We start from the raw sequence: 24,974 nt of genomic DNA, 5'->3' as shown, positions 1-24,974 counted from the left end.
TGGCCTCAGGTGGGGGTTAAATCAGTGGGCGGTGGGCCTGACCTTTGCGAGGCTGGCGCCCGCTGCCCAGAGAGCCAGAGAGGTGGCTTTAACATGCCACGCCAAGAATTCGAGCTCAGGTCTTTAAAGATTCAGGCAACTGCAGACACAAGGCCAGCGTTTTGATCCGTCAAGCCGACTTGTGAACATTAATAGGCCGGGCTAGAATACATACACCGAATAAGTAAACTTTTTAGAAAATAGATTTAAAATAAACTATTTATAATTGTAAAACGCGCTCGAAGCTTCGAGCTTACTGCAAATTTCTGATGAACATGGTTGAAGAAGTCTATCTTTTTAGAGAAATCTGAAACCGGGTGCATCTGGGGGAGCGGCGGTTAACGCCGTGGTAAGAGCGGACATGTTAGCAGTAGTGGCCTCCGCAGTAGTTTCAGGTCCTTCAGTTGTGGTGTCACCACCACCCCACTCCGAAATCATGTCCTTGATGGAGAAGACGGTGCCTTGCACCAAGATGAGAATGCCAATAATCACATAAAATATGTCCTTCACAAGTACCCATTTTAGCTTGCCATAGTTATACTCCGGCGGATAGTACAGACAGATCTCGATTAGTGCGGGAAATACCAGGTTCAACAGCGATATGGTAAGCGCTCCAACCAGCGACAGTAGAGGACCCAGATTGGGAGCAATTATCGCGGTTATGCAGATTAGAGCCACAGTACATACACGAAGGATAGACTCCTTTAAAGCCGCGTTGGGGAGATCTCCATTTTTGTTCCAAAAGTGATTCATTATAATGTCAATGATCACGAATCCCGCCAACGGATAGGTCAGAAAAATGGCCGAGGCAATAAACCCTTTGGCAACTTGCGAAAGTCTGCGGATTACACAATATTGAGGAATCATGTGGATGTAGTTAGAGCTTAACTTACACTTCGTCTGTGGGAATATTTAGTGCAATACTACCAGCAGTATCGTCGCCATAACGCCAGTATCCCATGAGACCAAAAGTCACATATGAAATTATAACCAACAAAATTGCCCGATCGAGTATTCCAAACCAGCCGAGGTAGTGCCGTGGTTTGGCCATCTCAGCTTCTACGGCCAGCATCTGGGAAAGCGTTTACGAGCGTTTGCAGCACTTAGAAAAATAATAATAAAGAATAATTTAAAAGAACTCACCACGCCCACCGATGTGATGGAGAAGAGGGCAATACCAAAAAATAAAGGTAACTTATCGATGCGACCAAAGAAAATGTTGCGTTCCGTTATCGGAGGCAGGCCGACGAACAGATAGTACATCATCAAGGAGAATCCGGTGTAGATGAGTATGGAGGCCAAAATGTTGAATGGTACTAGGTACTTTAGTTTGCGTATTTGAAACGGTGGTATGAGGCAGAGTGCGATCACGGCTATATAGATTCGCAAGTCTGCCACTCCCCAGTTAACGTCGATGAGTTGCTTTAAGGTGGCAGCCACAAAGACATTGTACACGACACAGACTCCGAATTGGGAGAATGCCAATACTCCATCGACTATATATGTTCCGGCCTTTGAGATATACTTAAAGAACCGGGGTCCCTGGTCAAATGAGTATACCATCGCGACTGGATAAGTGGCATATCCAATTTGCATTCGACGCGAGCACTCAATCATGCAAATAATCTTCAAGCATGAAAAACAGCAAAAATATAACTTGTTTTAAGAGTAACTAAGTAAGACTCACCAGCATCTGCATTCCATGGATGAGCATAAAGCATACCGAAACTAGAAGGATAATGCCAGTGACGATGCCAGCATAATTAAAGGATAGTGGAATGGCCATTACTCCCGTTCCAACGACACATTTAAGAAGCGAAAAAAACGCCCCAATATCACTGTAGAACAAATATCATATATAAGCGCCAAATGATTGTTAAATGGTTAACTTACGATATCGGATGAGCCACATTTCGATTTTCATAAGGATCAAAACCTCTGTGAAAGAAAATTGTTTTATCAATTGTCAAGAGTGATTAAATAATATTACCCTTTATCGCCCATGTTCGAATGTTGTGTCTGTATTGTTGGAAAAACCAAAAATGAATATCGTAAAGACATGACGTCTTTCACAAAGTGACTGGATTTTAAGAAAATAAACCTGATTAGTTGTTAAATACAGTAGACATTCCACAGTCTTCGGGTGGAGACGTGTTTCTTTCAAGCTACGAATAGCAAGTTCTAAAAACTACAACAGTATAGTGAAAGTTAAACACAAAGTGTAAAGTGCAGTTTGCACAACTAACAATTATTGACTATAGTAATTATTTACTAAAATAAATAATTATTCCATATTGTTCTGGTAATTGTTATATGTGGACTTAGAACAATGAATCAAAACGACATACGTTCTCAGCGACAATGTGAACAAGACGAGCGCCGGCGCTCTTTACAACGCAACAATGCATACTTTTCTTTCGTCTCACCGCAAATCGGTGATCGAGCACCCTCACTTTCAACTAACTCGAAACTTTTGCCCTCAGCGAACGACAGACCGCGTTCTTGCTCTCCCTCTCTGCCTGCTTCGGCTCACAAGTCGTGGAGCGAAGAGACCGCCTCTCCTACCCCGCTCCTCTCGCAGCGCCAAACGACCGTCCCGGGTAACTGTAACACTGCAATAACGAGTGCAGTGACCTCACTGGCAACTGCCACAACATCAACTTCGTCAGCGGCCCAACTAATTATCGCTGTGCCAGCTGTAAATAATTCAGCAGCACTGACCGTTTGCAACAACAATAATGCACGTAAAGAAGAATCAAAACAAAAGCAGAAGTCGATTTCGACTGTGCAGACTGGCATGGATCGCTACATCCAAATCAAGAGAAAGCTCAGCCCTCAAAACAATAAGGCAGGTAATCAACCCAAAATCAATCGAACCAACAACGGCAATGAAAACTCTGCAGTAAATAATTCAAACCGATATGCTATCTTGGCTGATTCTGCGACCGAACAACCCAACGAAAAAACGGTAGGGGAGCCAAAAAAGACCAGGCCTCCACCAATTTTCATACGAGAACAAAGTACAAATGCACTTGTAAATAAACTCGTTGCTTTGATTGGTGACAGCAAGTTCCACATTATCCCACTTAAAAAAGGAAATATTCATGAAATAAAACTACAGATCCAAACAGAAGCAGACCACCGTATAGTGACTAAATACCTAAATGATGCTGGTAAAAACTACTACACATACCAATTAAAAAGTTGCAAAGGGCTACAGGTAGTACTTAAGGGCATTGAAGCAACAGTGACACCAGCTGAGATAATTGAGGCTCTGAAGGCCAAAAACTTTTCTGCAAAGACAGTTATTAATATTTTAAACAAAGACAAAGTTCCGCAGCCACTATTCAAAATAGAACTCGAACCAGAGCTCCAGGCACTAAAGAAAAACGAAGTGCACCCAATATACAATTTACAGTACTTGCTACATCGGAGGATCACCGTGGAGGAGCCGCACAAACGTATCAATCCAGTTCAATGTACTAATTGCCAAGAATACGGCCACACCAAGGCATACTGCACCCTTAAGTCCGTATGTGTTGTCTGTAGCGAACCTCATACTACCGCAAACTGCCCCAAAAACAAGGACGATAAGTCTGTGAAGAAATGCAGTAACTGCGGGGAAAAACATACTGCAAACTACAGAGGCTGTGTGGTGTACAAAGAATTGAAGAGCCGCCTAAACAAACGTATTGCCACAGCACATACATACAACAAAGTCAATTTCTACTCACCGCAACCGATTCTTCAACCACCCCTAACTGTCCCAAACACTACTCCAACAATTTCCTTCGCTAGCGCCCTAAAATCCGGACTAGAAGTGCCCGCCCCACCGACAAGAACTGCTCATTCCGAACATACACCGACAAACATCCAACAAACACAACAAAGTGGCATCGAAGCTATGATGCTATCCCTACAGCAAAGCATGAAAGACTTCATGACGTTCATGCAAAATACTTTGCAAGAGCTCATGAAAAACCAAAATATCCTGATTCAACTTCTTGTATCTTCAAAATCCCCATAATGGCTTCCCTACGGATATCTCTGTGGAACGCAAATGGCGTTTCACGGCATACACAAGAGCTCACACAGTTCATTTACGAAAAAAACATCGACGTAATGCTACTATCAGAAACGCACCTCACAAATAAAAACAATTTTCATATACCAGGATACTTGTTCTATGGTACAAATCATCCAGATGGTAAAGCTCATGGAGGCACTGGAATACTCATCAGAAATCGCATAAAACACCACCACTTAAACAATTTTGACAAAAACTACTTACAATCTACGTCCATAGCCTTACAACTCAACAATGGTTCAACGACTCTAGCCGCAGTCTACTGCCCACCGCGCTTTCCAATCTCTGAGGATCAATTCATGGAATTCTTTAACACACTAGGTGACAGGTTCATCGCAGCGGGTGACTATAACGCCAAGCACACCCATTGGGGATCTCGACTTGTGTCGCCAAAGGGTAAGCAATTGTACAATGCGCTTACGAAGCCAGAAAACAAGCTAGACTATGTATCCCCGGGTAAGCCTACATACTGGCCAGCAGACCCAAGAAAAATCCCAGACCTGATCGATTTTGCAATTACTAAACATGTCCCCCGCAACATGGTCACCGCCGAAGCACTAGCAGATTTATCATCAGATCACTCACCTGTTTTTCTAAATATGCTAACTCGCCCCCACATCGTCGACCCACCGTATAGACTCACAAATTTTAGAACAAACTGGCCAAGGTATCAAAAGTATGTCTGTTCACACATAGAACTAACGACGGCATTATCTTCAAAGGAGGATATAGACAAGTCAACGGAAACTCTTGAAAACATTTTAGTCTCGGCTGCAAAGGCTTCAACCCCGCCAGTGACGTATGCAAAACCAAACTACATCAAAACTAATCGCGAAATCGAGCGGCTGGTATTAGATAAACGACGCCTACGAAGGGATTGGCAGTCTAATAGATCACCAATTACTAAGCACATGCTTAAGATAGCCACACGCAGGCTTACCAATGCTCTCAAACAAGAGGAAAAAAACAGCCAACGTTCATATATCGAGCAACTCTCTCCCACCAGCACTAAGTACCCTCTTTGGAGAGCTCACAGAAACCTAAAGACTCCAATAGCGCCAATTATGCCACTCCGAAGTCCCTCTGGCACTTGGTTTCGAAGTGATGAAGAAAGAGCCAGTGCTTTCGCTGACCATTTACAAAATGTATTCCGACCAAATCCCTCTACCAACACATTTATTCTCCCTCCTTTAATAGCAGCCAATCTAGATCCTCAAGAACCCTTTGAATTCCGACCATGTGAACTAGCAAAGGTTATCAAAGAGCAACTGAACCCAAGAAAATCGCCTGGCTACGACCTAATAACTCCAAGAATGCTCATCGAACTCCCAAAGTGTGCTATTCTTCACATCTGCCTGTTGTTCAACGCAATCGCCAAGCTTGGATACTTCCCTCAAAAATGGAAAAAGTCGACCATAGTAATGATTCCAAAGCCAGGAAAAGATAAAACGCAGCCATCATCATATAGACCGATAAGCTTATTAACATGTCTTTCAAAGCTGTTTGAAAAAATGCTACTCCTTCGGATTAGCCCTCATCTTAGAATAAACAACACACTTCCAACACATCAATTTGGCTTTAGAGAAAAACATGGAACCATCGAACAGGTCAACCGAATCACGTCAGAAATTCGTACTGCTTTTGAACATCGAGAATACTGCACAGCCATTTTTCTAGACGTCGCGCAGGCATTTGACAGAGTGTGGCTCGATGGACTTTTGTTTAAAATAATCAAGCTGTTGCCCCAAAACACACATAAGCTACTGAAGTCATACCTATATAACAGAGTGTTTGCAATAAGATGCGATACAAGCACTTCACGCGATTGCGCAATCGAAGCTGGAGTGCCGCAAGGCAGTGTACTGGGTCCAATCTTATACACCCTGTATACGGCGGATTTCCCCATAGACTACAATCTAACAACCTCCACGTTCGCTGATGATACCGCGATACTCAGTCGCTCGAAATGCCCAATAAAAGCCACGGCACTCCTATCCCGACACTTAACATCTGTAGAACGATGGCTTGCCGACTGGAGAATTTCAATAAATGTTCAAAAATGCAAGCAGGTTACCTTTACCTTAAACAAACAAACATGCCCACCACTGGTCTTGAATAACATATGCATTCCACAAGCCGACGAGGTAACATATCTGGGAGTTCATCTGGACAGGCGGCTCACTTGGCGCAAACATATAGAAGCCAAATCGAAACATCTTAAACTTAAAGCAAGGAACCTCCACTGGCTCATAAATGCTCGCTCTCCACTTAGTCTGGAGTTCAAAGCTCTTCTATACAACTCCGTCTTAAAACCTATCTGGACTTATGGCTCCGAGCTGTGGGGCAACGCATCCAGAAGTAACATAGACATTATTCAGCGAGCACAGACAAGAATTCTGAGAATTATCACTGGAGCGCCGTGGTACCTTCGAAACGAAAACATACACAGAGACCTAAAAATCAAATTAGTAATCGAAGTAATAGCTGAGAAAAAAACGAAGTATAACGAAAAGCTGACCACCCATACAAATCCCCTCGCAAGAAAACTAATCCGAGTATGCAGTCAAAGCCGGCTGCACCGCAACGACCTCCCAGCCCAGCAATAAACTTATTAGGGCATTAATGAAAAAAAAAAAAAAAAAAAAAAAAAAAAAACTATCACTAAGTGAAAGTTAATTAAGTTAGATTAAGATTTGAACACTTATTGTTAGTCTCTTAACACAAAGGGAAGATTCAATAAATAATAAAAAAAATTAAAAAAAAAAAAAAGTTGTTAAATACTCGAAAACCCGCTTATAATAAATGACCGTCTTTAAATACTAGAAAGAACTTAAGAGCTTTGAGAAATTTTAATAAATTTATACAAATTTTTTTTTATTAATATATACAATTTTATCTGCACTAGTTAACAACTTATTTTTGAAAATATACAGCAGCTATAACTATCTTTTTACAACAGGATAGCGAGCGTAGAGGGTTTGTAGGGTTACCACTGTACCAGCCACTCCGCCAGCCAAGCCCATACAAATGAATAGCATGGATCGGATGAGAAAGATCCTGCCAGGACCGTAGTCCTCCTCATAGCGAAGGCAGATGTCCACGACTCCCGGCAGGATCAGACCCAGTTGGGCCAAGCAAAAGGATCCCACGAAGGATAGCAAAAGGCCAAAGTCCGGATACTGGATGGCCACCAGCACGGAGGCGATAACCAGCGCAATTCTCAGAAGGAACTCCACCGTTTGTAAATATCTGTCCTCCAATTCCGGTTCCAAGTAATTCCGCCAGATAATGTCCACAGTTACGTAACCTTGGAGGGCATAACTAAAAAATATTGCGAGAGCAAACATGCCAGTCGCGAATTTTGGAAAGCTTACAAAAGAGAGAGGGGATTCTAGTTCAACTTCAAAAATCATAAATTATAAATACCCACAAATCGTTTTGAGGTATATTCTGCAGAATCGAATTGGATGTGTTTTCGCCGTATCGCCAATATCCAAAGAAGCCGAAGATAGCATAGAAGCTAATTACTACGATCATGCCTTGATTTAGAACTCCCCAGGTTCCCATCAAGTTTTTCGGGTTTCGCATACTTCGACCGAGGGAAAGGATCTGCAGAGAGTGAGATTTTCAAGGAGATCTTAGAAGTACACAAACCCACCACTCCAACAGATTCAATGGAAAAAAGTACAGTGCCAAAAAATATGGGAAAGTTTCTCAGCGGCTGAATGGCATGAAGATGTTCAAACTCAGGGAGATCCCGAAATAGGTAGTTTAAAATGACAAAATAGCCTACGGTGACAATTGAATAAGTTAAGTAATAGATAACTAGCATATAAGGGGTATAACAAACCTGTTATTAGAAGAAAGTTGGATATTATTGCAAACGGCACAAGGCTTTTTAGATCCCGAATCAAAAATGTTAGGATCAGTGGAGAGGCTATCAATGCCATGTAGAGCCTCTCATCCCATACCCACAAATACATATCCCCCAGATGCTTTAAACTCTTGGCAATGAAAACCACATAGACACAGTCCACGCCAAAATGATAGACACATAGCAGGACATCCACTAAATACCTTAAGAATAAAGTTTAGACTAATTAGTTTAGTTTAATAGCTGATTTAAACCGACCCAAAGGGCTTGCTCAGGTAATGAAACATTGATGGTCCTTTTCTGATAGACAGTTCCACTGCCTTTCGATAACTGATCATTGGCATATTATGTTGGACACCCAAATTATTGATATGATGAAGCTGCAAAGAAAACTTTTTAGCCAAGGAGTTATTAAAATATTTGAGTTAGTAATATACCAGAATATGCATGGCATATAGCACAAAGAAGCCCAGGGCAAAAGTGCATATAAGACCAACTAACCAACCTGAATTTAGAAAAGCATATGGCATGGCCAAGCAACCAGTACCAAACCCACATTTTAAAACATTGATGAAGGCTTCCAAGTCGCTATGAGTAGCAAGTAAAGTATTATATAAGGTGCCTCACCAGTAAAGATATTTACTTACGACATGCCATTATCCTTTTTTGAGGACAAGCGAGCCTCATTCGCCAGCGGTGATCTATAAAAGATATCATATTACGAACAGCAATCACTCATTCCCAAGTTGACTTACCCGAAACTGTTTTGGACCCCGCCGAGGAGTCTGTGGTGGAAGGGCAGCTTCTGGTCTAAGCGTATCCTCCTCGTATTCCACATTTCAGGAAAGGGAAATCACTTTTAAGGGAATTATTATTATTATTAATCAGACGGAAAGTCAGCGCCGACTTTGGTCTGCAATTATGCAAATGTGGATCACAGCAGATCCACCTCGGGTTACGATCTCTTGGATATGGAGTAGGAGTGTCTTGGCAAGATGCCAGCTTCCAGGAAGGGTGGAGGTATTAGCATAGCCCCAAGCCGATATGCTTTCCAGGAAAGATCCAGTTCCTCCGATGTGTGGGCGTTTTAGGCCTGGCCAAGGAATTCGCTACCTAAATTATGCACTCGCCTCGGGGTCTTGGGCAAACTAATTAGTGTGTCCAGTACGGGGCATTTTTCAATAGGCCCCCACCTCAATTGGCACCTGGCCATAAATTCAACCGGCCTTGGGACGGACAATCTACAGTTTCTAGTTAAGTCTGCCCACCTTGCAATCCCCTTTCGCATTGTGTGGGGCCAACTGCCCGCTGTGAGGCACCACCTCCTCCAATCTTTGCGGTGCCGAATCGGAAATGCAAATGTCCCGTCCCCCAGGAGAAAAGTAAGTATTCTCGAGGGGCCAGAAGTCAACTAAGCGGATTTGTTTATTTTACTTTCCATTCGCTATTTTCCCATATCATAAGTAGTCTTTGTTAGTCTTCCTTTCATTTAAGTTTGTCACAGGGTGAAGACTAATACAGTTTATTTTAAAGAAAGTTATCTCATTTATATCCGAATTTTTTTTTTTTTTTCTTTTTGTAAATTTTATTATTTTATTTTTTATCGGAAAAACAGTACTGTATACCATTTGTTTTTTTTTTACATTTTAGTACTAAGAATAAGCTGTATACAATTAAGAATCAATGTCAGTGGGTTATATTCAAGTCGAGAAACTCGAGCAATAATCAAATTCCTAATTCGAAATTCAATTGAAAGGCAACCATTCGTTTTCATTATGCCTGTTAGTGCCTTAGGTGTCAAGATGTCTTCAGGTAGTCCGTCGTTTACTTTCCATTTCGGTGGTGACTAATGGTGGTCACGCCCACGTCCTCCTTTAGTTGATCCTTATCGCCCCATCCCCAAACAGGATGTGATCCATCGCCAGTGCGCTGGGCTCGCTGCTTAACCGAATCCAGTGAGACACTCTTGAGATCGTAGGCCCAACCCAAATAGGCCATGAATTCGATGAACTTGGTGGTCACATCCTGCGAATACTTGCCCAGCTCGGCGCTCTTGTAGTCCCAGGGAAAGACATGGTGGTAGTTGTGGTATCCCTCACCCACATGAAAGAATATGAGGAAGCTCTGATCCACTGGACATATGTTCTTGTCGTAGGGCCGCATGCCGTGCATGTGGGCCGAGCTATTGACCGTCCAGATGAGATTCAGACTGATGCACCATCGAAGCAGGGTCATCACGTGCCAGGACACATTGAGTGATTCGCCCCACAGATACATGGGCACAACGGTGGGCAGGACAAAGCATATGATTGGCATCAGCAGCAGATAGTACTTCTTCTGGAACATGATCAGTGGATCTGCCTCCAGATCGGATAGATCTATTTGCTTGCCCTTCTCCACAACCTCCGGATGCTTTCGGCAGCACAACCATCCTATGTGGGCAAAGAACCAGCCACGTTTGGAATTGTACGGATCCGCATCAGTTTCCGTATACTTGTGGTGCACACGATGATCCCGGGCCCAATAGTAGACCGCATCCTGGAAGGCCAAAGTGTTCAGGAACAAAAAGATCAGCTTGAGCGGTGTATTCGCCTTGAAGGTACGATGAGCCCATAAACGATGGGCACCGCCGGAAACTCCCAAAATGGTCACCACAACCGCTGGCGAAAAGAGCACGAAAGTTGTCCACGTGGCCGAAGTGAATAACAGCCACACTCCATATAGCGAAGATATGTGAAGGATCAGGAACAACACTATATTGAACCATACCAGCTCCAGTTTCCTGCCATCGGTGGTCTTCGTATTGCTCAGCTCCGTCGACAATCCACTGTCTACTTGCGCATCAGATTCGTAAAGCACTCCGGTAGTGTCCTTGGTATTGGGTGGCATGTTGCTCTATGTTTGATACTGTTTCTGCTTTTTGACTGCGCTTCTATTTATCGCTGTCTGCATCGCTAATTACGCAAATGAGTGATAGAAGTTCGCATTAATTTGCAATCGGAGCATTAGCATGTTATCGCGAAAATTCGCTTTAAATCGAAGTGCTACGAAAGCATTCTGAAATATTGATGAATGACATGAATTCTGGCATATACATTGTAGCACTCCTGGAAAGCTATGCATTTTCGGTTTTACCAATTCGAATGGCGATCGAATGAGTTTCTGAATCGTACAATTTTATAAATTTCCTGGTATTTAAGGCGTTATTTTTATTGGTACATCAGATTACTTCCTACTTTGTCCATTACCTCCAGTCCCCATAAATCTTCAATATTCAATTCAGTTCAAAAATATCCAAAAGTATCTATGTTTTATAATGTTTTATGTTTGTTTTTTTACATATTATAATATATTTTTTTAAATAATAATTTACATTTAGTAACTGTAGTCTTATTTTTTTTTTAATTATTGCTCTATTATACTTTTGGCTTATTAATTTATCGAAAACTAAGTGGCTGCTTGATTTTTTCTGCGTGCAGACAGTAGATGGTTGATGTGGCTGTTGCAGTTGCAGTTAGATGTGGCGCATCATTAAAGTGCAGACAAATGGCAGCGCGGCATGTGCGGCACATGTCAGGCTGCACAAGCTTTAGCAACAGGTGAAAATGCTGGAATTCTGATTTTCCACCGATGCTGCAGCTGCAGTTGCTGCTGTTGTTGCTGTAGCTGTTGCTGTTGCGGTGATTGGCAGCAACTTAAACTGTAACTTTCAGCGATTTGTCGTCGTTGTCGCTGTCGTTCTCCTGGCACTGCCACTTTGATGTTGGCCAAACCAAAACTATCGAGCGGACAGCATGCAACATGCGCATAATTATCCGAATGCCCGCTGGCAGCATGGGGTGCAAAATTCCACCGCCACGCCCCCAATTCAATTTACAGCCGGAAGTGTGGGTGTATACTTATTTGATATACATTCGCGGTCCGTTCGTGTTGCCTGTTCTCCTTTCGCAAACTCATTTGCTGGTTCATAAATCAAAAATCGCAGCGGCAGCAGCGGCAACTCCCGCATAAAACGTAAAAAACCCAAATCAACAGCAGTATGAAAAACGCATTTAATGATTGGCGAACAGCAGCAACATCGAGAGCAGCAGCAGCAGCCGCAGCAGCAGCAACAGCAACATAATAGGCCCATCTAGAGGCAACATTCGCGTACCAGCAAAAAGTGGGAGGATGCAGTGAATTTTCCCTCGCCCCGCAGTGATGTTTTTTTTTTCTTTAATGCCATTTGTTGCTGCCGCAGTAGATGTTGCTGTTGCTGCTGCTGTGCTGCTGCTGTTGTTGTCGGGCCGTTTGCCTTTTTGGGGCCCGTGAGGCATTCGCCTAAGCGGCAGGTTCCTGTCTGCCCCATCCAAAGCGACGTTGACTGCATTTTTAAGCGCGCTCCGCGCATAAAATAAAGCCAGATTGCAGGTCTCTGCCTCGGGGCCATCATCCTCCTGGTTTGGCTTGAATGGGGCGAGTAAAAGTGCAGGATGCTTTGTTGTCCTGCCCCTGGACGCAGCCCATCCAAGAGCCCAAACTCCACTCGGAAGCGCTTCTGCAGATACGGCAGCTAATTTTCGATGGGCAAAAACCGAAAAAAACGAAAAACCAAAAAAAACAGGAGAGAAGCATCTGAGATCTTGGAGCGATAATGATGCAGGTTAATCATTAGCCTGGTACGTGTATTATGCGATTATTAGTTGGGTGTTCGGCTCTCTTACTTCATCTTCCATTTGGCGGGGATTACCCGCAAGGCCATTTTTTGGTGGGCGTTTGCTCTGCTTTCTGTTTTCGACAGTATTCTTTTAAGTAATTTCCAATTTCCGCTGCAATGTTGCATCTACATGCAGCCAATTTGTCAACGCGGCGGCAGCATGTTGCTGCAACATGTAAGTTGTCAACGTTTTTTAAGAATCAATTGCCGCCCAGCAGTAGTATAGTAGTATACAACAACATAGTACTAGAAATCCGATCTGGCTGGACTCCGCCTTCTCGGCTGCCGTCTGTCAGCATATACATAGGATATAGCATATATAGCTTATGGACCAGACGAGACCAAGCCAGCCGGATGCCACACAAGCGGTTCGAAAAGGCGGCCTTGAACGGAGTAAAAGCCAAAGTACTTGGCAAAAATCATTGCAGAATTTAAATGAGCGCAGCACACACACACAGTTGGCCACAAATATTTTGAGGGCAAAAAGCGCGCTCAACTGACGTGCAACATGATTTTGTAGGCGTGCAACATGCGCATGCGCAACAGCCGCAACTTTATCAGATTCTGCGCTCGTTTTAGCATTATTTCTGTAAGTTTTTTCGCCTGCCTCGCCGGCATGTTGTCGACTGTCAATTGTTTGGTGGGCGTTGCAGCAGCAGCAGCATCAGTTGCAGCAGCAGCAACCAGCAACTAGCAACAATAGTCGGGGCAGCAGCAGCAACATAGACTGTCCCACAGTCTATAGCCAGACTTTTGAAGCTATATCAATGTCAACAGCATTATCACACTACGCTGTCAATATGCAAATGCCCAGAGCAAGCCCAGCGACAACAGCAACAAGCACTTGCCAGACCAAGTAGCAACACCAACAGCAACAACAACTGCAACAACAACTGCTGCAACAACATTCGACAGCAAAAAGACAAATAAATGCTTGTTGCAGGCGATTGTTTTTCATGTGTGCGTATGTGACACTCGTTAACACGAAGCGAAAATGCGCGAAATGCGATATTTCACACGATTTATGCACGGACAACGACAAAAGTTGCAACTGCAAGGGGCAGCAACAACAGCAAAAGCGGCAGGAGCAGCAGCAGACCACACAAGTTGCATGTTGCCGGTGGGGCAGCTTAAGTTGCCGCTGCTGGCTGAATATGAAATACGCAACCCGAAAGCAACCCTCCATTTGTTCAACTTAATTTGGACTCCCAGGAAAACCGTTTGGAAGATGAGGTCTACTTCAGTTTTCTAGTAGTACAGAACGTTTAAAAGTTGCTGAGGAGCTGCAAGTGCTCCTGATGCAGCTTAACACGATAATATTCCTATTGTTCAATTTCCATGCATCAATAAGTTGATATGACAAACTGGATAATATTAGAAGCTGATAAGAACTAATTGGACCACTTGGAATCAATCAGTGCTGCCATATTCCGCAATGTTGCAATTGGCAGCCTAAATGCAACGTGTGGCTGCTGTGGCAACCAGAAAACAGGCAACGAAGAGCCAGGCAGCTGATTAGCCAGATCAGAGCTGCCAGGCCAAAGAGTTGCCTATTGCTAATGGCCAAGTTGTTGGCGTGCTAATTTGACAGCCGGGCCAAGTTTTCAGCGAGGGAGAGAGTGACTTCTTTGGAGATTTATGCCTTGCCAATTGGCAGTGCCAACGTATTTTGCCCATGTACATAATTGAAACGTAATAAATTCTGTGATGTTGCGGCGTTTTCGTGCACAATTAGCGGCTGCAACATATAGTAGCAACTAACGACAATTGCTGACCATTTCCATTTTCCATGACTCGCCGTCCGATTATTAAATAAATAATTTCATAGCGTGGCTAGTATGTGGCTAGTGGCCACTGCCTTTGCTGGTTTTACAAGCTGTAAAGTGCGAAATCAACACGCTTCATGCCAACTACAGATTGCAAGAAGCCAGGGAGTACTACATACTCGTACTAGTACTCGTGCCCCATTCCTTTCCTGATCCACTGCTCAAATGTCCACAGTGTCCACAATGTTAGTTGTCAACACAAATGGCAATCGGCGTTGATAAATTGTTGCTGCCTTGGGCCAATTATAACCGTCTTTGGGCCTGGCTGAATATAGCAGATAGCCTATGGCCGATGATAGTCTATAGCCGGCAATCTGGCAATCTGACAACCCCCTTCCGCCAAATTGCACTGATCATGTTGCCGATGTTGCAAGGCTTTGCATGCAGATATCGACGGGTTTCCTTTCCTGCGAAGCCCCGCAAGGAGGTTCCACTCTGCTTCCGGTGTGGGCGCAACAAAGTATAACAGATTTCGAAACCCAATACCCGATCGATCTCCGCTTTCAGCACAACTCATTCAAATAATTTGTCGGGGGCAGCACAAAAAAAGGGCGCCAAAGGCAGTCACGTGCTGCAGGGCTAAAGAAAAAATCATCAGAGAAAGCAGGAAGAAAAAAGGAACTGAGACAAAATCCCAACTCCCCCGCACCTGAATCCTCTCAGTCAGATGATCCATCCAGGGTTTCCCTCTGGATCATCAGCTGTTCCCAGTTCACATTGGCGCGCGCTACTCCTGTTCATTATTGTTATTATCTACGGCCCGGTGTGTCCTTATACAATAACATCTAATTTCCTACCTTTCGCAGGACTACCTAGATTTCTACCTACACTTTGTCTGTGATTTCTTCAGTTTTCTCCAGGACACTCACCCATCCCTTGCAAGTAGCGCAAAGGAAGGGGGACGGGGCGGGGTATCTCACCCGCATTACATCCTTGATCGATAAATGTTGCATATTTGTATTCTGCGCTAATGACATCGGGGCAGGATCCACGGAATGGGGCGATAAAATCGGTGAGATACTAGATACAATTGTGTAAGGTAACAAAGGATATCGGCATTAGGAGGTGAAGAATCTTTAGATTTAATGCATGACAACAAGGACAACAATGAATAGAATATCTGCCATGTAAAATGAAAGAAATTATAGTATAGTAAAAAGTTCAGTAATGATATAAACGGTAAGTTATATATAAACATAAGACATCTAAATGAAATGATTTTGGAAGATATTTTACAAATAGTTATTGAACTAATAAAATTGTTAAAGTAACGTCTGAACTTACATTTTATTTTGCAAATGCCCCTCTAGCAAAATTCCAAATTAGATTTAGCTAAGATTTCTGCATGAACTCCGCCTTCCCCTAACCGAAATCAGCAGTCACCCCATCTGAGATTATTGACCTCTTGACAAACATGCGAGTCCTGCGACCCCGCAGGGTATCCTTTGTTCGGGCAGCAGGAGCCGCCGAAGAATTCCAGGCCAGCTGCTGGTGGGATCAGGATCCGACTTAAGAAGTTATTGGCGCGCAGAGGGCGAATAATGCTGCAGAAGCTGAAGTAGTTGACGAAGCCGCCGGAACAGAAGTCGTGCCGAGGAAAATCTGAGAAAGAACAGCTGACAGGGAAACACACGAGCCACACGGAAACCAAATTGCATCTGATCCTTTTTGCGGTTGGAGCGGAAAAGGTGTCGGAATTGTAGCAAGCAGCTGTGAAGGTAATTTTGGTTTTAATTGTAAATGCAATTACGAGGAGCTACGAATGAAACAAGTGTTCTATTTTCAAGTAACATGTGGGAGACGCCAGTAGAAAAGTCGAGAGTGGCTTTAATGTTAGTAATTAATAGCTATTAAAAAAAAAAGTTTTATAATTCCTTGTAATTATATTATGTGTAAAGTTGATGTGCCTTTCTAATATTGAAATAAAAATTTGTTTAGTGCTTTTTGATGGTACAAAAAAATGGGCAACTCTCATAAAAACTGAAGTACCTATTAAACAGTCATATGCAGGATGGTCCTGCAAAGATTAATAAAAAACGAAAATTAATCGACCAACGACTAGACGCTGAAAAAGTTTCGGAAGAAAGGTAAAAAGATCAGTAGGTGGAGTTGCAGAAAGTTGATTTGGCAAACCGTTAGGCAAATCATAAACAGAGACATCGCCGCAGAGGCAACATTTAAAGAAATTCAAATGAATTCGTTTGAGTTTCGGTTTTTGGCACATAACAACATATATGTGGGATATATATCCGCCTGTGTTGCCACTGACTCTGGACCATGCCCTCGGGCCCCCCGCCCACTTAAATTGCGTGCCACGTTGAAAGCATTCATTTGCAGCCAGCCAGACTGAATCCCCGAGAGATATTTGTGCGTTTATGTGCCACTGGGATGCGGCGAACTACAATTAAATTTGCATTTGTATGATTTTTTCCTGCCGTTGTGAATGCCGCGGGTGAAATACCTTGGCGTAGGAAACATTTATCACTGCTATGTGGGGACTCCACCTCCGCCACCGCCACCATTCTACCATTTCGGCTCAACTTGGCTCAAACTCAAATGGCCAGTCCGAGTCGACGCGAAACGCACAATAAAACTAAAACGTTTATAATTTCATATGAATTTCTTGTGGCGGAGCTTGCAACTATTAGCCGGGACATGCAATTGGCCAAAAGAGAGCAGGGAAGGCAGGAGGAGGAATACAGAATACAGACAGCGAGCCAAGCCAAGTCAGGGCCCAACTTAATCACAGGTTGGCCAGCTGAATGGCCTAAACGAAAATGCTTAAATTTAATGACATAAATATATACGCTGAGCGGTTTGGCACGGTGAAAAAAGTCGTTATTGTACTTGTTTAGCAGTGCGGCTTACCTCGATTTAATTCAATTATAATCGAAAAGTCACTGTTTAGAGTGGTCTAATTAGTTTGCCCAATATTGAATTGTGGTTTTTCGCAATGATAAAATTAAAAGTGAAATAGACGCTTAGGAAGCTATAAATTATGTATATTACTTAGATATTAATTTCTATAATTAACTCGCATTATTATTAAATTTATATATATATTTTTATTTTTAAAATAGAAGCAATTTTTACTGTGCACAGATCTCATCAGCTGGGCGGGTGGTTATCCCTGAGACTCCCCTTTTCCCGAGGAAAATGCTGCTCATCTGGAGAAAATCTTGAAAATATTTATCAATCTGTCACGGACCGAAAGCCCCGTCGCTGAGGATCAGCCAAACAGGCAGCTGCCCATTTAGGGAAAACGAGTTGCGAGTGGGAAAAGGTGTGGCAAGATTTATGGGGCGCTCGGGCGAACCGCCACCACCCTTCGTGGAAATTGCTTATTGCGCACTTAAGGGGCTGTCAGAGATCCCGTTTCAAGGACCTATCCTGAGGCTCGCCAACGCCACCCCGTGAGGCGGGACTAGGACACAAAAAGACCAAGGACCGGCTGCGTCTTTGACTGCCGAAGGTCCTCCTCCTCCTTCCTTCCACCCCATACCACCCAACCCGAACGCAAAAGAACCAATCTTCCTCCCTCTTTAGATTCCCTTGGGATTTTCGCTGCGCAAAGGACACAAAAAACTAGAAGGAGGGTAGACAGACAACGCAGCTGCGCCTGCTAATGAACAATTTAACAATCTCTTTCAGTCTTTGCTGTTGCGCAGTTTGGGAATCAGAAATGGGAATGGAAAAAAAAGCTTGCCAGCTGGCTCGGGACTTCCACGTTGATGAGCTTTGCGAGTGAGCGGAACTAATTTCCATTGTATCGAAGGGCGAGGAGAATATCTATGCCTATCCAAGTGTTACACAGCACTCCCTTCCATTTTGGCCTATCTTTGAAACTATCTTAATCTTAGCATAAACACTGATACATCATCATCATCAATGAATAAACTTCAATTCGAGTTCGCTGCCTAAGTCTTTCGTTTGGCAGCTCTCAGCATAAATAATGTTTATTTTGGGAGCCCAAACATAGAAAAAGAGACAGGGGATTACACACGCTTTTAAAGACTCCCACAAGCAGAAGCATACTGTTGGCTACCATTTGCCACTTGGCATAAAATGAACTGTTCATTCAAATAAAAATTAAACTATTAAATGCGATGGGAGAGCAAAGAAATGGACCTTCGGACGCATAAACGATTAACATACACAAGAAGCTGGCCAAGGGGCGCGCACAAAAAACACACACGACGGCCCCCAAAACTGAAGCGTTTCAATATATGTATAAAGCCGATCAATAAAATATAACAATCATGCGATCAAAAAATCTTTCACAAAATACTTGGGCCCCGTCCCCCATTCACCTGTAAAAGTGTGGGAAACCATAGAAATAAGAGAGCGCGCCAAAAGGCAAAGAGCCCAAAAAAGAAAACGTTGAAAATTCAAATTAGCCCGAGACTCGTAAATAAAAGATATTATAGCCAATCGGGCAATAAAACCAGTTAATCTCTAAATGTGCCGAGCTCAGTCGTAGACGGAATCCCTGTCTCTTTCTTCGCCTCTATCTCACTGCCAGTTTCGATCTGAGGAAGCCACTCCACTCTACTCATCTCAGATCCAAGCTCATCCAAGTGGTTCGGCCTACATCTGGGACTTTGACTTGGGGTCCGGTGTTTTTATGATCTGCAACCTGCCTGCCATGGCCCATGGGCGAAATCAGTTAGACTTGGAGGCGGGTGTAGGATTCTCCTCCGGATCCGGCTCTTCGAAGATACCCCTACCACCAGATGCTTCGGCTCCTGCTTCTGCTTGATCATCTTCTTGGCAATCAAATCAATTTTATGCCGCTGTTGCATTTTTTATGGCATTTCTAACACACAAACCACACGATAGCCCCATTCACTCATTCATTCACTCATTCATTGATGATTGGAGGACCGCAGACCGGAAGCGAGTTACTGTCCCGCAGGAGGGGGGCAAAAACGGGCAGCGAGGGGGGAGTCCAGCGATTACCAACAACTTAAAGCTCGGCCACAAAATGTTGCATTCGGATTGGGTTATTAAGTCATTTAAGCGACGTGAGAAAATGCTGCTATCGATTGGGAAAACTTTGTTGAAGTACACGCGAAAGAAAAAATGAATACGCACTGACACATTAAGAAACATAAGAAACAAGTAAAAACGAAACATTTCTAAAATATATAAAAATTTTAAATTAATTTCAATTTGCGCTATTTCCCAATATATAAATATGGAAATAAAAAATGAAAATAATGGTAGCTCTTTTTGGGATAAAGATTATTCATCGATTGAGGCTGCTAACCCTTGTCAGAATGTTCAAAATATGTAATTCCTTTTTTGTAAATACCTTTTTAAAGAAAATAATATTTTCTTAAATAATAGATTCAGAGAGTAGGTAGTCCTAAGTTTCGAAAAACAATCCAAAAAGGGCTTATCAGCTAAAAAGAATTTCAACCCTCAATAAAAATTGATTTAAAATTTATGCAAATTTATCAAAATTTCGAAATTTCTATATTTTTTGGGAAGTAAAAGAACCCTAACTAATGCACTAAAGAAATATTTTTCCAACAATGACAAGATTTTTGCTGCGTGTAACCATGGGTTTCTAGCGAAGGTAAAAGGAACACTGCTGGAATCACTTTGATTTAATGACTCCACTAAACATTTATCTGCGTTCAACAAACAACAAAATCAATTAAACAAACTGAGACAAGCAATACCAAGGGCCATATGCTCCAAGAACACAGAATTGGCTTCTGTGTACGCCTTCCACTCATGTCGTTAAACTTTGTTTAAACTTCTTTTTTTAAGACTAATCCCAGGCGACCTTCCCACTTCCACCACAGACTCAAGCCTCAAGACTCAAGAGATTTTCATTAAGACAAAAACTTTTGTGAATGAAATGGAGACGCACCCGCAAGCCGCCAACTTCCCTCACCTCATCAGAGAAGTAAAGGTTAACTCATCTCATCGCTGTAGGTAAATCATTTCGAATTTGTCTTCCAAGCGAGATCTTGGCCAAGATTTCGGGGCGTGCGCGTGATTTAAGCTCATGTTGGTAGCAAAACCAAAAACACAACAAAAAAAATTTGAAAAACATCCAAAACAACTACAACAATAGGCACTCGTGTGTTGGAGGAAGTGCAAAGTGCCGTGATAAGATCTCCAAGTTGCCAAAAAAAAGAGACTTTAGAAAAATGGTAAGCAAGAAAGGTTTAATTGCTTAAAAAGCCGAACAGACGGGACAGGTTATGATAGATCGCAAAAAATGCTTATAGAGAGGAGCGGAATTTGCGAAAATATTGAAATGCTTTTGAGCTTACTTTTGGTGTGCAGCCAAGAAACTATATTATTGATTTTTTTATAGGATATCTGAGTATTAATGAAGCCACAATAAATAGTAAATCATCCATTGGATCTATAATCGTTTGATTGAGTTTAATTTGCCATCATCAGTGGCATCATCAATCACACCATGTGAGCCAAAGAAACTTTCCCAGAAAGCTTAGTAATTCGGGGACAAAAGTAGGGGAATTCCCTTCGAGTAAAACAATAATATTAAATAAATACGTCTGATTTAAGCAGATTTGTTTCAGTTTCAACTGGAGAAAGGTCATTAAATCATTTCTTTATTTTAAGTAATTCTAGGAATTTTAAAAGACCTGGAACCAATAAGATTTCAAACGCAAAGTGAAGGTACAGCCATTCGTTTTGATATTTTTAACAACGTTTAGTAACCTCGATATTAATATAAATACATTTTTAGGTAAATATTTATATTTTCTGCTTACTGTAACTGTTTTTGTTCCGTTTCTTGGCAGAAATATTATATGTTTTCCAGATTAAAATCCAAACAGCTGTTCGGTCTAAATCATGAGACTCTTCCGCCTTTCCGCACGAAATTTTCCTGAGCTCGCTTATCCGTGGGAATCTCACAGGTGAGAAACCGCGCATTCGCATGCAAATTAGATTTTTTTAATTGGCGCATAAGCGGCGACATCTCCGTCTGACCCCCAGAATAACGCCCAACTAAAGTATCTGGCCCGATCTGGGCTTCATTTTCAGATCTCCTCTGATCTCCTGCCGTTGGCGTCACCTCAAGGTGCTGAGATGTCATTCGCTTTTATGGTTATTGCGCCGGCAGCTGTTGCATTTGTGTTGCTGCTGTTGCGACTATGATGTTGCTGCTGCGTAGTTGCCGCATCGCAAGTTGCTGCTGCAAATGCAAATTGCGACTGACATTGGTCGCACTGCTCGGGATGTTGGCGTTTTTTGCGTGCTTAATTGAAAATTGTGTTTCGGTGCATCTAATGAATGGAAAAGTCACAGACGATCATACTGGATGCACAGGGAAAAATATATATAAGAAATATATAAAATATGAAATATATATTTTAAGAGCAGATTGAGATTAGCTTTAGTCAAAATAGTAATCACAAATTTTATATGGCTTTTCAGTACCCTTTGTATTCAACTTAAAATTGTCAACTATATTTCGGACCTCCTGCTTCTCCCCTGTGTGCCCTCCCATCGCGATCTTTTCCAATTAAAGCCAAATCAAACGCCGACTCACGTTGGATAGCAAAAAGGAGCAGCAGGAGTCCAAGAAGAACTTCCGCCGTCCGACGGGGTGGATCTCGTTCCTTTGGCTGGATGGAGGACTCCCGTTCGGCGGTGTGTTTCCTTTGCCGCAGGCCACAGAAAAAAACACAAAATCTCGCTAAGATCTTGACTGGGCCGCCTTTCAAGCGAAAAGACGTTAGACGGAGATTTCCCGCCAAAAAGTTACGGGGGTTGCACAACGGGGTCTGTGATCCCGGATGGACTTGGATGGTGGTGGTGGTGGGTTGCGATCGGGTGGGTCGGCGGTGGTGGGTTGGTGGTGGCGGCGGTGCTGCTGGGGTGGCTCAAGGACAACAATGAGGAGGCTGAATTCTGAGAGGGCGAAAATAACGACGGTGACTGGGCCAAACCGTGGGAAGATTTCCAGCACAAAAGGCGAAGGAATCTCGCTGCGAAATTCCCCTGCAGCTGCACTCAAATCGCATTGAATGCGAAAAAATAGCAGATCTTTGCCGAGAACTTTTACCTTGATTGCCGTTTTGAGGGGCTTCTGAACACTATTATTTCGTTTTCGGGCGTAGGCATTCGCGACACTGAAGTGTACTTAGCGTACTAATAGTACATACAAAGCATTATGTGTATATTATAACGACCTAATGTTATCCACTAGATTCACTTTATAGATATTAAAACACCCAAGGATTTGATGGAAATCTATTCTACGAGAATCTATCAACTAAATTAAAGTAATACGATAAATTTATTGTACAAAAGGCTTACTCAAAATGTACTTAAAATATCTCTACAAGAGTTATTATTAGCTGTCTCATTAATATACTAATTTAGGTATCATCAAAGACTAGCAATTTTATTAGCATTTTAAGCTAAATGCAAACCTTTTTTTATATGCTGTAGATAGGTAACTCTAGCACAATAATTTTATTATACCTATTTGTTAATAGGGCCTAATCCAAACATATAATATTTCATCTACAAACAGCTTACAACAGCTTGAAAAATAATACGCCCTGTTGGCCACTAAAATACCGGGTGTATAAAAAATGCCGCCAGCTCGACGAACGACTTAATCAACAAATCAGCGGTGTCAACCTGCGGATTGTGTTGGCAGCTGGCTTCCCATTTTCCCTTTTTTCCCCTCCAATGCCCCATGAAAAAACACCTTCGCTATCGCTATGGATATATCTCGACGATCGCCGATCTCCGATCACTTGGCCTACACCATTTTGGTTTCGTTTCTTTTGTCGCCGTCTCATTTTAATAACTCACAGATACATCAGCATATGAAATATATGTACGTGCATATGTATAATACCTATAAGCATGTGGCATATAACTTATAGCCAAACACCTACGTTCACTTTTGGCTCTTTGCAGTGCTTCTCTTTTTCGAAAGACCCACGAATTTTGTACGAATCGCGTAACCACGTTTATTTTCCCTGCCCACAATCACACACACACTTAGAGATAGTGGTGTGGGTTGGGTATCTGTGTGCGTGTGTGTGTGAGTGCGCCACTATTCGTTCATTCACAAATTGTGTTGTTGCTGCCTTGGCATGCTTTTGCTTTGTTTTTTTTTTTTGGTTTTTTCTCAATTCAGTTTTGTTTTGTAAACACACACATACGCACGCACACACCTGGATGGAGGCGCATACAGATACACTGACACCTCGGCAGCTGCGCCACACACACAACCGCACACACGGTGTGCAAAGAGAGAGCGCGCTCTCTCTCTCTCTCTCGTGCATCGGCATTTCAAGTTCAGATATTGTATCTGTGAAGTTGTTTTGCCGGCATTTCGTTTCTCGCGAGAGCAGAGAGAGTAGTGACTGAAACTGTATTTGTGTGCGAGCGATATGTGTGTGTGGTGTAGGTGAGAGAGTTTATCCGGCGATTTTATCCGGGCCTTCAATGCGGCTCAAAATCAGTCAACTGCTATTTTCTTATAATGCAAGTTGGCTTATATGCATGTTAGACAAAAATAACTCCATAACTCCAAAATTAAATAAATATATATTTAAAATATATATATCGCTTTAATTTTTTGCGAAATTAAACAAAAAACATAGTATATTATTTCAAAAAGTAAATAAATAACTATAAAGTCAAGAATTATAAAAAACCAGAGTAATTAAATTTCAATCAAAAAGTATCTATTTAATTTACATTTTTGATTTAGGGAATGTTTGAGTTTTAAACTGTAACTAAACACGCTGAAGTTACTATTTCAAATATTCAAGCATTTTAATAAATTATATATTAGAAATTGTTTTGTAAACTAAAATAGTTGTGTGATCTCTTTTTTAATTCTGAATTAGCTTAGAAGATCCTTAATGTCGATCAAGGACTAAACGCAGAAATCAAATTTATTAGTTTGCTGAGCAAAGTAATATCTAATAATAAAGGTTCTTATTTTAAATTAGTATCTTAATTTGCTAACTACTTTAAAACTCTAATGAAATTGAAATGCTAAGATCCGCTCCCCTAAGTGACATATATTGCTCGAAGGATGCGGAAGTGCCCTAAAAGCGGGCCAACTCCCCAAAGGATTCAACGAGCGCCGCTTCTATTTGCCTTCGCCTTCTGCAAGACAGTGGAAAAGACACCCGCTTGGATTCGGATTTCGTTAGCTTATCTTCGCATTCGGTGTTATATAACGCCAGTCGGTGGAAGTGGGAGGTGCCTATTCGGAGCTCAACTCGCAACTGGCGACCCAAAAGCGCCAAATGCAGCCGAGTGCCCCCATTGGCATAGAGTTTTGAGCAATTAGAAGCCCACGCAGCCATAAACAACAACTGCTCGACGGGCGGAGAGTGGGAGGAGAAGCTCTTCGAGCAGCTCCCACCGAGAAAAGCGGAACAAAAAAAAACTAGAGAAATCTCCACTGCACGTGCTGCTCTTTCT

General features: G+C 42.4%; 3 protein-coding genes across 3 annotated transcripts; all 3 read right to left on the bottom strand.

The window, feature by feature from the left end:
• Positions 1-240: 240 nt before the first annotated feature.
• LOC6605205 (glutamate transporter polyphemus) lies at positions 241-2,166 on the bottom strand. Its single transcript, XM_032718143.1, has 6 exons — positions 2,030-2,166; positions 1,933-1,977; positions 1,727-1,877; positions 1,183-1,665; positions 933-1,111; positions 241-877 (listed from the first exon to the last, which is right to left on the bottom strand). Exons 1-6 carry the CDS (start codon positions 2,098-2,100, stop codon positions 337-339), a joined length of 1,470 nt encoding a protein of 489 aa, XP_032574034.1. The 5' UTR covers positions 2,101-2,166; the 3' UTR covers positions 241-336.
• A 4,676-nt stretch (positions 2,167-6,842) lies between these two features.
• Positions 6,843-8,838, bottom strand: LOC6605204 (proton-coupled amino acid transporter-like protein CG1139). The gene is made up of 8 exons (XM_032718145.1): positions 8,756-8,838; positions 8,648-8,701; positions 8,438-8,588; positions 8,259-8,380; positions 7,977-8,203; positions 7,785-7,915; positions 7,557-7,735; positions 6,843-7,495 (listed from the first exon to the last, which is right to left on the bottom strand). The coding sequence occupies exons 1-8, from the start codon at positions 8,836-8,838 to the stop codon at positions 7,069-7,071; spliced, it is 1,374 nt and encodes a 457-aa protein (XP_032574036.1). The 3' UTR covers positions 6,843-7,068.
• Positions 8,839-9,407: 569 nt separating this feature from the next.
• Positions 9,408-10,907, bottom strand: LOC6605203 (acyl-CoA Delta(11) desaturase). The gene has a single exon (XM_002030005.2). The coding sequence runs from the start codon at positions 10,887-10,889 to the stop codon at positions 9,825-9,827; it is 1,065 nt and encodes a 354-aa protein (XP_002030041.1). The 5' UTR covers positions 10,890-10,907; the 3' UTR covers positions 9,408-9,824.
• Between the last annotated feature and the right edge of the window lie 14,067 nt (positions 10,908-24,974).

Source organism: Drosophila sechellia, chromosome 3L (assembly GCF_004382195.2).
Source record: "Drosophila sechellia strain sech25 chromosome 3L, ASM438219v1, whole genome shotgun sequence".
Taxonomy (NCBI): domain Eukaryota; kingdom Metazoa; phylum Arthropoda; class Insecta; order Diptera; family Drosophilidae; genus Drosophila; species Drosophila sechellia.
The sequence above is the reverse complement of the archived record's forward strand: the minus strand, read 5'-3'. Positions and strand labels throughout refer to the sequence as shown.